Source organism: Phyllobates terribilis, unplaced genomic scaffold, assembly GCF_046119375.1.
Source record: "Phyllobates terribilis strain yellow unplaced genomic scaffold, ASM4611937v1 Scaffold_1__5_contigs__length_1240528914, whole genome shotgun sequence".
Lineage (NCBI taxonomy): Eukaryota > Metazoa > Chordata > Amphibia > Anura > Dendrobatidae > Phyllobates > Phyllobates terribilis.
In genome coordinates, this window is record NW_027362761.1 from 598,225,612 (window position 1) to 598,242,368 (window position 16,757).

General features: G+C 42.0%; 1 protein-coding gene across 1 annotated transcript in view; it reads left to right on the forward strand.

The window, feature by feature from the left end:
* The window catches only part of LOC141274380 (uncharacterized), a 60,517-nt gene that overhangs the window by 27,607 nt on the left and 16,153 nt on the right, over positions 1-16,757 (forward strand). Inside the window, exon 9 of the mRNA XM_073686301.1 lies at positions 3,331-4,563. Within this exon, the coding sequence (XP_073542402.1) occupies positions 3,331-4,563 (1,233 nt within the window). The remainder of the gene's footprint in view (positions 1-3,330; positions 4,564-16,757) is intronic.

Here is a 16,757-nt window from a genome sequence, read left to right on the forward strand (position 1 = left end):
CCTTTTCTGCGTCGCACAAAGACACGGTGGTTGGAACCAGAGATCTCAAATTTGGACTCCTCAGACCAAAGCACAGATTTCCACTGGTCTAATGTCCATTCCTTGTGTTCTTTGGCCCATACAAGTCTCTTCTGCTTGTTGCCTGTCCTTAGCAGTGGTTTCCTAGCAGCTATTTTACCATGAAGGCCTGCTGCACAAAGTCTCCTCTTAACAGTTGTTGTAGAGATGTGTCTGCTGCTAGAACTCTGTGTGGCATTGACCTGGTCTCTAATCTGAGCTGCTGTTAACCTGCGATTTCTGAGGCTGGTGACTCTGATAAACTTATCCTCAGAAGCAGAGGTGACTCTTGGTCTTCCTTTCCTGGGGCGGTCCTCATGTGAGCCAGTTTCTTTATAGCGCATGATGGTTTTTGCAACTGCACTTGGGGACACTTTCAAAGTTTGCCCAATTTTTCGGACTGACTGACCTTCATTTCTTAAAGTAATGATGGCCACTCGTTTTTCTTTACTTAGCTGCTTTTTTCTTGCCATAATACAAATTCTAACAGTCTATTCAGTAGGACTATCAGCTGTGTATCCACCAGACTTCTGTACAACACAACTGATGATCCCAACCCCATTTATAAGGCAAGAAATCCCACTTAATAAACCTGACAGGGCACACCTGTGAAGTGAAAACCATTTCCGGTGACTACCTCTTGAAGCTCATCAAGAGAATGCCAAGAGTGTGCAAAGCAGTCATCAAAGCAAAAGGTGGCTACTTTGAAGAACCTAGAATATAAGACATATTTTCAGTTGTTTCACACTTTTTTGTTAAGTATATAATTCCACATGTGTTAATTCATAGTTTTGATGCCTTCAGTGTGAATGTACAATTTTCATAGTCATGAAAATACAGAAAAATCTTTTAATGAGAAGGTGTGTCCAAACTTTTGGTCTGTACTGTATGTGTGCATGAACCTCTGTCATTTAGACACCTCCAACAAGTATCTGGAGTCATGGGGACCATAGTGTGACTGGTAGATGGACATCTATACCATCGTGATAAAATCTTATGGCTTCTCTCCTGTGACACCTAACAAAAGAATTTTACACCCATCCTCCAGCGATAGGGCTCTTCCAGGATCGTTTTCCCATTTTGAGAAGAACAAGGGGAAGTTATGGACCGCTGTTTGACCCTCTAGATAAAGTTTATATAATAAGAAGGCGGTGTGGTCTGGAGGGCTCCTTGAAACACACAAGGTTTCAAAGGGATTAAGTGGTCGAAAGATATTGGTTTGTTTGGCTATTGTGTGTTAATAAAACTTTTTAACTGTTCGTAAAAGAACCATGAGCCTGCGGGAGGTTCTTTACCCAGAAAAATGTCTTGCCGTGATCTCACTGCAGATTGATTTATATAATCATATAAAATAGGGTACGAATCTTTGTTGAAGAAGGTTGTTTTATTTAAACCTGGCTGGAATGAAGGGTTGTCATAAATAGGTGATAGTGGACCGGGTATGGACGACGTATGAAGAGACATATTTCTCTGTTTGATGGAAAGGGTGAGATTCCTGGTAAGGAAGGGGAGGGGGCCACGGTTTATGGTCCATGAGCGCTATAGAGACAAAGTTGCCTATGGATCATAGCGAGAAAGGTCTTTTTCCATATTAGCCCACTTCTTCTTGGTTCTATTATGGAAAATGTCTTAAGATACATATTCCTAATGAGGCGTAGCTATAGAGAGAAAAGTCAGGGAGACCCACTCCACCAACCTGTTTGGATCTATGTAAAAGAGAGTAGGATAAACGTTGATGGTTATGGGACCAAATAAATCTAGTAATTGCTTTCTTGAGTTTGGAGAAAAAGGAAGCAGGGAGGTATAACAGGATTGTTTGAAAAAAAGTATAAAAGGCGCGGTAGAAGATCCATTTTTATTGTATTGATCCTACCAAACCAGGATAATTGTAGTTTGTTCCATTTCTCCAGATCAAGCTCAGTTTTATGTAATGCATTCTTAAAATTGACATCATTTAACTGGGATGTTTTGGCAGTTAATTCAATTCCTAAGTAAGTGATCGAGTCAGATCTCCCTTTTAAGGGAAGGAGGCGCACAGTTGAGCCATCAGTGATGGTTGTAGGGATATATTCATCATCTCAGATTTGAGGGAATTCCTTTTGAAGTTACTTAAGGAACCAAATTTACGTAATTCTGACATCAGATTTGGTATACTAGTTATGGGATACGTAATATATCACAGGATGTCGTCTGCAAATAGCTAATTTATGTTCTTCAGATCGAATTTTCACTCCTCTAATCGAGGGGTTGCTGCTTATAGCAGTTGCAAGATATTCCATGGTTAATACCCATAGCAAAGGGGATAGGGGCACCCTTGTCTTGTGCCATTCCGGATTGGAAATTGGCACGAAAGAGATCCATTGACTTTAACTTGTGCAGTGGGAGAGGCGTATCGAGCGGTTATTCTACGTAACTTGTTTTCTCGTAATCCAATTCTTTCCAGTGCTTGAAAGATAAATTCCCAATGAACCCTGTGAAACTCTTTTTCTACGTCAATTGACAGGATACACATGGAACTTCCCCCTCTCCCCGCATCGTCTATTAATGAGAGAGTCCTTATAGTATTGTCTCTCGCTTCCCGCCCCGGGATGAATCCCACCTGATCCTGATTTATTCGGTTTGGGAGGAGAGGGCATAGTCTTTTCGAGATCATTTTCGTGTACATTTTTATGTCTGATTATTAAGGAAATGGGGCGATAACTACTACATGTTGATAAATCTTTCCCGGGTTTGGGGAGTACCGTGACGTGAGAAGTCTTTTTCCAGTTCTAATATTGCAGTCTTCTAAGGTTTCCTATCATGCCCTTGGCCACAGTGTGGACATCATTGCTGAGGCCAGAGCTCCACTGCTCCTGGATGTACGGCCGCCTTTGTGATTAGTCAATCTCATTTGCATATGATACTGAGATATTAAAACCTAATTTTTAATTGTGTGGACACTTTTCTACACTTAGGGCAGGATAGGAAGTTTGAGAGAGTGAAATGTCACTGGTGGTACATTAAGGGGGTAAATCCTGATGACAGGTTCCCTTAAGAACTGTCTATTTGCTGTCTAGTCTCTGCCACCCCTGACTTGTGCCAATGTCACCAGTTTATAAGTGTTATTCACTTTACCCGTCATTGTGTTAATGTTATGGCATGTAGTTGTCTTCCTTATTACCGGTGCTTTCACTGACGAGGGTCTTCACTGTGAGATCCAGAAAATACATTTAAAAATCTCTTTTGTGTTGAAAAAAAAAAAAATCACATCCAATCTATCTTTCATCCTTATAGGAAATCCTTGTGAGAATAACGGTTTATCACTAAATTGTAAAGAAGAAGATATCAGGGAGCACTCTAATGGAGACAACCTCATCACCCTTCCTGCACCTCCTGGGCTTCACAGTACTTCACTTTCCTATAATCCTCCTGATCATGAGGAATCATCTCCTGAGCAATCTCACATTGTTACCACTATTCCAGGTGACACAGTGGATACAAGATTTCAGTGTGACAAGCAATTTACTAAAAGCTCTGATTGTTTAATACAAAGAAAACACAAAGGAGAGAATCCATACTCCTGTCCCGAATGTGGGAAATGCTTTACATATAAATCAAAATATCTTATACATGTGAGAATTCACACAGGAGAAAAGCCATATTCATGTTCAGAATGTGGGAAATGCTTTACAGCTAAATCAAAATTTATTAAACATCAGAGAATTCACACAGGAGAGAATTCATGTTCAGAATGTGGGAAATGCTTCACAGGTAAAGGGAATCTTAATCGACATCAGAGAATTCACACAGGACTGAAGCCGTATTCATGTTCAGAATGTGGGAAGTCTTTCACAGTAAAAGGGAGTCTTATTTCACATCAGAGAACTCACACAGGAGAAAAGCCATATTCCTGTTCAGAATGTGGGAAGTCTTTCACAGGTAAAGGGCATCTTCGTTGGCATGAGAGAATTCATACTGGCAAGAAGCCATATTCATGTTCAGAATGTGGGAAATGCTTTAGAGATAAATCAGGTCTTGTTAAACATCACAGAATTCACACAGGAGAAAAGCTGTATTCATGTTCAGAATGTGGGAAATGCTTTGCACAAAAATCAACTCTTGTGCAACATGAGAGAAGTCACACAGGAGAGAATCTGTATTCATGTTCAGAATGTGGGAAGTCTTTTATACATAAATCACACCTTGCTACACATGAGAGAATTCATATAGGGGAAAAAATATTTTCATGTTCAGAATGTGGGAAATGTTTTGGAATTAAATCAGAGCTTGTTAAACATCAAAGAATTCACACAGGAGAAAAACCTTTTTCATGTTTACAATGTGAAAGGTTCTTTACACATAAATCTCAACTTCTTATCCATCAGAGAACTCACACAGGAGAGAAGCCGTATTCATGTTCACTATGTGGGAAGTCCTTCACAATTAAAGGGAATCTTATTAGACATCAGAGAAGTCACACAGGAGAAAAGCCGTATTCATGTTTGGAATGTGGGAAATCTTTTATATGTAAATCAACTCTTGTGCAACATGAGAGAAGTCACACAGGAGAGAATCTGTATTCATGTTCAGTATGTGGGAAATCTTTTATATGTAAATCATATCTTGCTGCACATCAAAAAATTCATACAGGAGAAAAGCCGTATTCATGTTCAGAATGTGGGAAATCTTTTATATATAAATCATATCTTGAAAAACATGAGAGAAGTCATATGGGAAAGAAACTGTAATTATGTTCACTGTGTTTTAATACATTTAATAAACATTACTCAGCATAAATGAGTACACCCCCTTTGATAAGTAAGATTTTGTTTAATATCTCACTGAATCAATTTCTAAAATTTTGCCAACACTGAATTTCATATAACATTTTTTTTGTAATCAAAACATGAAAGTAAGGTTAACCCCTTTACCCCCGAGGGTGGTTTGCACGTTAATGACCAGGCCAATTTTTACAATTCTGACCACTGTCACTTTATGAGGTAATTACTCTGGAACACTTCAACGGATCCCCCTGATTCTGAGAGTGTTTTTTCGTGACATATTGTACTTCATGATTGTGGTAAAATTTCTTCGATATCACTTGCGTTTATTTGTGAAAAAAACGGAAGTTTGGTGAAAATTTGGAAAAGATTGCAATTTTCAAAATTTGAATTTTTATGCCCTTAAATCAGAGAGATATGTTACAGAAAATAGTTAATAAATAACATTTCCCACATGTCTACTTTACATCAGCACAATTTTGAAACCAAAATTTTTTTTTGTTAGGCAGCTATAAGGGTTAAAAGTTGACCAGTGATTTCTCATTTTTCCAGCAAAATTTACAAAAACAATTTTTTAGGGACCACATCAGATTTGAAGTCACTTTGAGAGGTCTTTATGACAGAAAATACCCAAAAGTGACACCATTCTAAAAACTGCACCCCTCAAGGTGCTCAAAACCACATTCAAGAACTATATTAACCCTTCAGGTGCTTCACAGGAATTTTTGGAATGTGTAAGAAAAAAATGAACATTTAACTTTTTTCACAAAAATGTTACTTTAGACCCAATTTTTCTTATTTTCACAGGGGTAACAAGAAAAAATGGAATTTCCCCTGGGCACTCATATACCCCATATGTGGGGAAAATCCACTGTTTGGGCGCACGGCAGGGCTCGGAAGGGAAGGAGCGCCATTTGACTTTTTGATTGTAAAATTTGCTTGAATAATTAGCGGACACCATGTTGCGTTTGGAGAGCTCCTGTGTGCCTAAACATTGGAGCTCCCCCACAGGTGACCCCATTTTGGAAACTAGACCCCCCAAGGCACCTATCTAGATGCATAGTGAGCACTTGAAACCCCTAGGTGCTTCACAAATTGATTCGTAAAAATGAAAAAGTATTTTTTTTTTTCCACTTTTTCATTTTTACGAATCAATTTGTGAAGCACCTGGGGGTTCCAAGTGCTCACTATGCATCTAGATAGGTTCCTTGGGGGGTCTAGCTTCCAAAATGGGGTCACTTGTGGGGTAGCTCCAATGTTTAGGCACACAGGGGCTCTCCAAACGCAACATGGTGTCCGCTAATTATTCAAGCAGATTTTACAATCAAAAAGTCAAATGGCGCTCCTTCCCTTCCGAGCCCTGCCGTGCGCCCAAACAGTGGATTTTCACCACATATGGGGTATATGCGTGCCCAGGGGAAATTCCATTTTTTCTTGTTACCCCTGTGAAAATAAGAAATATAAGAAAAATGCTGATGCCGACGCCCTTGCATGGTGTCTTCTGCTCCCTCCATGCAAAGATGCAGACTTTCTCACCGCTCTGGCGTTGGCATGGTTCCTGGCGCTCTCCTTGTCCTATGTTCCTGTGACTGCTTTGCTGCTCCCGGCAGCGTCTAGTACGTGCTTGCGTTTCTGTTTTTAAAGGGGCAGCGCGCGCATTATGCTGAATGCCTCAGCTGGTTGCTGAGAGGCATTTAGCATAAGTAGTACACCTGCAAGATGGCTCCCAACCAATAGCTGGGAGGCATCTTGTATAAAAGACTCTCTCTCCCCTTAGTAAGGTGTACTGCTAGTGAGTTGTGAGGTCCCCTGGTCTTGGTGTGGCCAGGGTCCTGAGTCCGTAGGCCCCTGGTCCCGCTGTGGCGAGAGTTCAGTACCCAAATCCCTGGTCCTATAGTGGCCACCGCCTAAAACCTCCTCCCCTGGTCCTGGAGCAGCCAGTGCCTAAACCCTTGTCCCCTGGCCCTGAAGTGGAGTTTAACCCTCTCTCCCTTTTGAGCCTCTATCCTCTAGCACAATACAGACTCTCTCCCATAAGACTGCCTTCTTAGTAGCCATCACTTCAGCACGGAGAGTAGGAGAACTACAGGCCCTTTCTATCAGAGAACCTTACATGAATATGACCGAAGATAGAATTATTCTTTGCCTGGACCCTTCCTTTCTCCCAAAGGTAGTTACAGATTTCCATCGTTCCCAGGAAATCATCCTCCCCTCATTGTGCCAGAATCCTTCCAATCCAAAGGAAGCAGAGTTCCACCTTCTAGATGTCCGCAAAGCTGTCCTTTTATTATCTTCAACAAACTGAGTATTTGGAGATTGGATGGGAACCTATTTATACAGCACACAGGGCAGAACAGAGGAAGGAAGGCAGCTAAATCCACTATAGCAAACTGGATCAAAAAGGCAATTGGGGAAGCCTATAACAACCAACAAATGAATCCACCGATTGCCTTAAAGGCTCATTCTACCAGATCCACATCAACTTCTTGGGCCGAAAGAACAGGCGCTTCTACTGAGCAGATTTTCAGGGCAGCTACATGATCTTCCCTTCATACGTTTTCTAAACATTATAGATTAGACTCATCATCCACTAGGGATTTAGCCTTTGGTAGGAAAGTCCTGCAAGCTATTGTCCCTCCCTAATAAAATATCGTTGGTATTCCTCCAATGCTGTTGTGGAAGGCGTATTGAGAAAATAGAATTAGTCCTTACCGGTAATTCGGTTTCTAGAAGCCTTCCATGACAGCACAAATTTCCCTCCCTATGGATTCCATATACCTGTCAGGTAACCATTTTTCCAGGTGATCTTGGTAAACACTGGGGCTTGACGGTGGGGAGGGGCTTTTAAACTCTCTATGTTCCTGTCCCCCAATAGGGCGTGGACAACATCCTCCAATGCTGTTGTGGAAGGCTTCTAGAAACCGAAATGCTGGTAAGGACTAATTCTATTTTTTTCCTCAGAATTTAGTGATTTCCATAATTTTTTCCCTCTGCTTGGTCTGAAAAAAATTACCCTTACTGAGTACCACATTTTTTTATCTTGATTTCTTTGTGTTTCTTAAAGCCCTAAAGTTGCCATTTGAAATTACTTTAGTTTTGTGCCATGTCTGTGATCTGCTTTTTTTCAACAACATTAAACAACTGAATGAACATCCTCCAAGCCCGGTGATTCCATAAATTTTGCCAGGGGTTGTACTCTTATCTATCTTCCTAACTGCAAATACACTTCTCCCATTCCTTCTTAGTCTTTTCAATATATCACATGCATGGACAAAGGTGGTACCTCTCAGACTGCTTATTTCCTTTCAGTTGCCAGTCCTCATGACTGCAACTTTAATGCCCGCAGTTAACCGTAGAACTGAATGGGCCCATAGTCTTAACCGTAGAAGACTCTACTCTTCTCCCACCTTCCAATTAGCTCGCAAGAGAATTAATTCAACTCCCAGAACCAAAATGTTCTCAAAGAAGAATTTTAGGAAATATCAATATCAGGTAACCAGCCCTATGTACTTATGCAACTTTGATACATAACCAAACAAATAACAATCCTAAAACTATACTACCAGTAGTTATTGCAATTACTTCCACTAGTCAAAATAACATGTCATGGGAGAATAAATTCTTTTTCTACAAAACCTTTGTCCACCTCCTCTGATTTAGACAGATTACATCTAGGACAAAAGAGGAGGGGTTACTTAGAGCATAATGGCAAGTTTTGCGTACTCCGAGCAAGGGGAGTTCACTTCAACATCCTGCAGGGGGCACAGCTTGACTGCTGGCTGGATTGACTACAACTCCTAATATCTTTCCTCTCTTGAGTTCACACAGCACGGACACCAAGGATGATGATTCATCAGAACTAGTTCACATAAAACAGAGGACAGGCACTGAGGACAACAATTCTGACTCACCAACACAATTTTACAATACGTCAGTCACTCAATCCACAGTCCACAAGCGCTGGTATAAAATCCTCCTGCTGTATTCGGGCTAAGGGTGCATTCAGCGCCTCTTTCAAGAGTGCCCTTATCAATTTACAGGGGACAATTAATACCCTTAGAGTACTACCTTGCCGTGAAGGATTCCTCTGTTATGAACAGTCACACTACCCTGATCCTGTTGTGGTGAAGTGAAAAATTGGACCCTATGTGAAGGAACACACCTAACGGGATCCCTTATCAATCAGAGACTGTAGTCCCTTATTTGTCACTCAAAACTCATTCAGTCCCACATTCAAGGATCCTCATAGTTTACAACAATATCACACCAGACTTTACAATCACATAGACCAGGGGTCCTCAAACTACGGCCCGCGGGCCACATGCGGCCCGCGGACGACTTTTATCCGGCCCGCTGGGCTGTGGGCAGAGGAGAGCGGTGTCAGCGCCCGCCCTTCCCCCCGCTTTCTCAGGGCCCCGGCAGCCAGATACTTACCTCTCCCCGTGCCTTCGCAGAGCCGCTGTCTTCCTGGTCTGCGCTCCCTGTGACGTCTCCGATCAGAGGGTGCGGTGACTTCTTTCCACCGCGCCCTCCCCTGAGCCGTCACAGGCAGCGCAGAGCGGGAAGACGCTGGAGTCCAGACCAGAGCAGCGGCAGCAGGCAAGGAGGGAGGTGAGTATTGGATTTTTTTTTTTTAATGTATGGAGGCATGGGACATAATATTAGGGGTGACATCCTGCATGTGGCATTATACAGGGGGGGGTGACATCCTGCATGTGGCATTATACAGGGGGGGTGACATCCTGAATGGGGCATTATATGGGGGGGTGACATGCTGCATGGGGCATTATATGGGGGGGTGACATGCTGCATGGGGCATTATATGGGGGGGTGACATCCTGAATGGGGCATTATATGAGGGGTGACATCCAGCATGGGGCATTATATGGGGGGTGACATCCAGCATGGGGCATTATATGGGGGGGTGACATCCTGAATGGGGCGTTATAAAGACAGGGGAGTGATATCCTGCATGTGTCATTATATGGGTGGGGGGTGACATCCTGAATGGGGCATTATATGGGGGGGTGACATGCTGCATGGGGCATTATATGAGGGGGTGACATGCTGCATGGGGCATTATATGGGGGGGTGACATCCTGAATGGGGCATTATATGGGGGGGTGACATCCAGCATGGGGCATTATTTGGGGGGGTGACATCCTGCATGGGGCATTATATGGGGGGTGACATCCAGCATGGGGCATTATATGGGGGGTGACATCCTAAATGGGGCATTATAAAGACAGGGGAGTGATATCCTGCATGTGTTATTATATGGGGGGGTGACATCCTGAATGGGGCATTATAAAGACTGGGGAGTGATATCTTGCACGGGGCATTATATGGTGGGAGAAAGGGAAATCCTGCATGGGGCATAATAAGGGGGGGGACAGCCTGCATAGGGCATTATATGGGGGAAACAGCCTGCCTATTGAGGACCTATGCTGCCTATTGGGGACATTTACCTGCCTATTGGGGACATTTACCTGCCTATTGGGGACATTTACCTGCCTATTGGGGACATTTACTTGCCTATTAGGGATATTTACCTGCCTATTGGGGACCTATGCTGCCTATTTGGGACATTTACCTGCCTATTTGGGACATTTACCTGCCTATTTGGGACATTTACCTGCCTATTTGGGACATTTACCTGCCTATTGGGGACCTATGCTGCCTATTGGGGACATTTACCTGCCTATTGGGGACCTATGCTGCCTATTGGGTACAGTTACCTACCTATTGAAATACCGGTTGATTTAACTTTACTTGTTCTTCATTTTAAATATTGTATTTGTTCCTGGATTGTTTTTTTTTACTACAAAATAAGATATGTGCAGTGTGCATAGTAATTTGTTCATAGTTTTTTTTTAAAAACTATATTCCGGCCCTCCAATGGTCTGAGGGACCGTGAACTGGCCCCCTGTTTAAAAAGTTTGAGGACCCCTGACATAGACAATGAGGACAACATATAGCAATCCTCCGACTCCTGAAATATACAGGAAGAACTGCGAAGGCTCCTGACCAGAATCGTTGGGCAAGGATGGCTTCTCACTTCATTCAATGTTCATTCAACCGTCATTCAATCATAGTTATACATCTAAAGACACATTGAAACATATGACAGACCACAAAATATACAAACAAAATTCAAATACCGGCAAAGGTTCAACAGAGATTGTCTTGTTCGGACCACCAATTACCCGTCTTGGAGCCCTCTAGGTAACACTGGATTTTTAGTAACACAATTGGCTACTCACCGCGGATCATCATCCAGTGTTCCGAGAGAAATATCCTTGCAGTCGGGTCCAAAAGAGGTCCAGTTGTGACAATCCCGGGTTTCGGCACCATGTAATGATGTGGAAACCTATAAGTAAAGTTTTAGGAGAAGCTCAAGAGGCTTCACACGTTTGCCAGTTTTGAATCATGGAGTCGATCGATTGGAGACAAGAGAGAACACAGCCAGATTGATCTGTGTCCCAGGCTCATCTGAGTCTCAGATGCCTGGTCACATATCTTTATTACAACAAATAGATCAGGAAAAAAGGGGAATGTCTTTCCAGGCTTTACCTAGAAAGGAATATTTAAGTTTGGGAAAAACATGGTCGTAAATTATGTCTAAATTCCTTAGAAACTGGCTATATCTAGTTTTACTATACGTTCACAACAAAGGAAGGCTTTAATACAAAGACAGCTCTATTAGATATACCTTCTATTATTTGCTTTTACGAATAACACTTATAAAGCTAATATTAAAATACAAAATTATCAAAGATATATGAATTGTTTAAATAATAAAGCAAAGTATAAATATTTACCATAACCGCAGCATTCAGGAGGCAGGCAGAGGGCTGGGAGCTCCCTCTTCCTTCAGATCGGCGCCTCCGCGATGTAATCGTGGGGCCCGATCGGTGCCATGGTGACCTGGGGTCGTCATGGCGACCCACGGGTCACCATGCTATGGAAAACTGCTGAGACCATGCTCACTGCGATCAAAGGAAAAAAATTGACAGTCCCATAGTGGGACTAAGTAAATAAGTTAAAGAAAAAAAAAAAAAAAGTAAAAATTTTTTTGTAAAACTCTAAAAACAAAAGTTTAAAAAATAATAAGAATATATTACACTAATAAATATACATTTTTATTTAAGAAAAAAAAATGTACACATATTTAGTATTGCCGCGTCCGGAACGACCCGATCTATAAATGTGTCACACTAGTTAACCCCTTCAATGAACAGCGTAAAAAAAAAACATGGGAAACTATACCTTTTCCTCATACCGCTAGAAAAAAGTGGAATCGATCAAAAAGCCAAATGGAAATAAAAATGGTACCGCTGAAAACGTCATCCTGTCCCGCAAAAAAACAAGCCGCCATACAGCTCTGTCAGCGGAAAAAAAATAAGTTACAGCTCTCAGTATAAAGCGATGCAAAAATAATTATTGTTTCTAGAAAAGTTTTTTATGTAAAAGCGCAAAAACATTAAAAAATTACATAAATGAGGTATCACTATAATCGAACTGACCTGAAGAATAAAGCTGCCTTATCAATTTTGCCACACGCGGAACCGCATAAAAAAAATAATAAATTCCTGAATTGTTGGTTTTTGTTTATTCTGTCTACCAAAAATCGAATTCGAAAGCGATCAGAAAGTGTCACGTGCCCGAAAATGGTACCACTAAAAACGTTAACTTGTCCCGCAAAAAACAAGCCGTCACATGACTGTCGGCCGAAATATGGAAAAATTATAGTTCTCATAATATGGGGATGCAAAAACTAGTTTTTGCAAAAAAGAAACGTTTTTTATTGTGTGACAGCTGTCAATCATAAAAACTCGATATGAATCTGGTATCGCTGTAATCGCACCGACCCGAAGAATAAAGTAATTTAATAACTTATACCGCACAAGGAAAGGCGTAAAAAATAAATAAAACTAATTCTTCACCTGCTGTTGATTTGTTCATTCTGCCTCCCTAAGATCGCGGTAAGGCTCTGCTCACATTATCTTGCGCTCTGCTCACGGGGTTTCCGTGTAAATCTCTGAAATACGTGATTCAGAATGAACCCCCGGCAGAAGATTCCCTGTAATGAGGCAGATGGAGGCACCGTGGACACTGTCTGACCTATGATCTGGCGGTGTCCGTCTTTGTAGGCGTAGATAAAAGCGCGGTCAGCCACCATTTTGTGAACCTCTGAAAAGGACAACGCTGAACAGAGGCCAGACGGAGTCCAGAGTAACTCTGCTGCCTCATCTCATGAGTGGATCCCTCGGGGGTTTCATCTGAATCAAGTCATTCAGAGATGAAGATGGTAACCCCAAAGTAAATGCTCAGCATAGAGCACTGGATAAATGTTATGTAAAATGTTCCCAATAAAAGCTTCACATAAAAAGCCCCCATTCAGGTCTGTCATGTGTTAAAGGAAATATAGGGGGCTTCCACCTTACTGGTAGTACAAAGGCTCTGGAAAAGCTAAATGGCTCCTCGTATCCCCAAAAGAAATTCAGCAAATTCTGCACTCCCAAATTCAACCCCCCCTCCTCCCTTCTGAGCCCCACAGTGTGCCTAAACCACATTTAGCGTCCACATATTTGGCAGGGGTAGGATTTCCAAAATTGGGTCACTTGAAGGAGAGAGGGGTCTGCTCTTTTAGCACTTAGGGGCTCTGTATATGGAGTCTGCAAACTATTCTAGGAAAATCTGCGCTCCAGCTGGCAAATAGCGCTCCGTCCCTCCCGAGTCTCACCATGTGGCTAAGCAGTAATGTACAGCCACATGTGGAGTATTGCCACGTTCAGCAGAAATTGTGTGACACATTTTGGTGCCATTTTTTTTAACCAATTTCCCCATGTGAAAATGAAAAATCTGGGGCTAAAACAAAATATTTGTGATAAAATTGTAATTATTTTTTCTTCACTGCCCAATGGTATAAAATTCATCCGCGGTGTCAGTATGATCACTGCACCCTTAGATGAATTCATTGAGAGGTGTAGTTTGTAAAATGGGGTCACTTATGGGGGATTCTGCTGTATTGGCACCTCAGGGGCTCTGCCAATGTGACATGGCACAGTCAAACCATTCCAGCTAAATTTGAACTCTAATATGGCGCTTCTTCCCTTCATAGCTTTGCACTGTGCCTCAAAAGTAGTTTTCGACCACACATTGTGTATTGGCTTACTCAGGAGAAATTGCACAACAACTTTTGAGGTCCATTTTCTCCTGTAACCCTTGTGAAAATAAAAAACTTGGAACTAAAAGATAATTTTTGTGGAAAAAATAGATTTTTTATTTTCACAGCTCTGTTATAAACGTCTGTGAAGCACCTGGGGGTTAAAGGTGTTCACCACACATCTAAATATGTTCCTTGAGGGGTCTAGTTTCCAAAATGGGGTCACTTGTGGGGGGTTTCCACTGTTTAGGCACATCAGGGGCTTCCCAAACACGTTATGGCATCTGCTCTCGATTCCAGACAATTTTGCATTCAAAAAGTCAACTTTTAACCCTTATAACTTCCTAACAAAAAAATTATGTTTCAAAAATTGTGCTGATGTAAAGTAGACATGTGGGAAATGTTATTTATTAACTATTTTGTGTGACATAACTCTCGTTTAAGGGCATAAAAATTTTGAAAATTGTGAAATTTTCTACATTTTTGCCAAATTTCCAATTTTTTCGCAAATAAACAAAAGTCTTATCGAAAAAGTTTCACCACTATCATGAAGTACAATATGTCACGAAAAAAACAATCTCAGAATCAGTGGGATCCGTTGAAGCGTTCCAGAGTTACCACCTCATAAAGTGACAGTGGTAAAATTTAAAAAAATGAGGCCTAGTCATTAACCTACAAAGTGGCTCAGTCCTTAAGGGGTTAAGGGCATAAAAATTCAATGTTTGAAAATTGCGAAATTCTCAATTGTTCTTGTCAAATATTTGATATTTTCAGAAATAAATGCAAATAATAACGACCAAAATTTACATCTAATATGAAGTACAATGTGCCTTTACTGACCTGCCTCCTATTTTACATAATGCATCTAGTAGTGTGTGGCTAGGTAAAATAGGAGGCAGGTCAGTGAAGGCACAGTGAGCTGTCATAAGAGCATACAGATGAATATGTAAGCAGAGCACCAGATAGAGCGCCCCCCACAAGCTGCCCCAGAGCAAGAGTATATCATTATCTCCAAACTGAAAGTAAAGATTACACAAGAACCACAGGACGAATTTCATCAACCAAGGTATCATTTTAATTAGTGTAATGTCGCCCACATGACAGTGTGTGTAGTTTACGAAGTCCAATCCTGCTGACCGGTGCGCTTTAATGGGTTAATGTGTCTTCAGTGCTATTGCAGTCTTCTAAGGTTTCCTATCATGCCCTTGGCCATAGTGTGGACATGATTACTGAGGCTGGAGCTCCACTGCTCCTGGATGTACGGCCGCCTTTGTGATTAGTCAATCTCATTTGCATATGATACTGAAATATTAAAACTTAATTTTTAATTGTGTGGACACTTTTCTACACTTAGGGCAGGATAGGAAGTTTGAGAGAATGAAATGGCACTGTTTGTACATTAAGGGGGCAAATCCTGATGACAGTTTCCCTTAAGAACTGTCTATTTGCTGTCTAATTTCTGCTACCCCTGACTTGTGCCAATGTCACCAGATTATAAGTGTTATTCACTTTACCCGTCATTGTGTTAATGTTATGGCATGTAGTTGTCTTCCTTATTACCGGTACTTTCACTGACGAGGGTCTTCATTGTGAGATCCATAAAAAACATTTAAAAATCTCTTTTGTGTTGAAGAAAAAAAAAACACACCCAGTCTATCTTTCATCCTTAAAGGAAATCCTTGTGAGCATAACGGTTCATCACTAAATTGTAAAGAAGAAGATATCAGGGAGCACTCTAATGGAGAAAACCTCATCACTAGTGTTGAGCGAGCACTAATATGCTCGGGTGCTCGAAGCTCGGGCCGAGCTCGCCGTGATACTCGGGTGCGCGACCCTAGCAACGAGCCCAATGTTAGTCTATGGGAGACTCGAGCATTTTTGCGGTGGCACCCCCGGCAGTCTTTTAAAAGCCTAACAAGTGCCCAAAACGATAGTGACAGTGCTCAAATGACATGGGGACAGCATGGGGATCGCCCCAGGAAGCATTTCTGACCCCCAGGTCACTGCTGTCAACAACATGGTCAGAGGTATTAAGCCACTTTTACAGGCTCACAATAAAACGTTCAAAAACGAAAGTGAAACTTTTTTCCTGTGAAATATGTTAAGGAACATCCTTTCCAGGGTAAAGACTTGTGTATAAGTTAAAATAAATGACCAAAAACAAAAATACTCCTCCACACCTTCGGCTATGTTCACAAGTAGCATTTTTTATGCGTTTTTGCACTTTTGTATTGCTTTCAACTATGACAAATGCATTCACCGTGAAATGTCATTTTAACATTTTACAACCTTATCTGGCCATGTGCTGTGTGACACATGCATAAAGTGCTGAAAAGACAAGGGAACAGCATGGGGAAGACCCCTGGAAGCATCTCTGACTCCCAGGTCACTGTCTAAAAGTGTGCCCATCATAAGTGATCCTTACCGCATCAGAAGATGCAGACTTGCAACTATCCCCATGCAAGTTCTAGTCCCAGGGCAGTGTTCAATTGTACCTCCCCCATTCCTTGCAATACAAGCTCAAGTATGCAGCCTGCCACCCACCCACCCCCAGGCTGCAATACCATACTGCTTGCTTGCTTGAACTTGAAATTGGGCCTTTTAGGCATGTGGAGGCGGAATCTGGCCACCACGTCATGGCTGTGTTGGCGGCCTGGAATCCATACTCAGTCCCCAGCCGCCCGGCGGCCGGGTGTCCATGCTCGGTCCCCAGCCGCCCGGCGGCCGGGTGTCCATGCTCGGTCCCCAGCCGCCCGGCGGCCGGGTGTCCA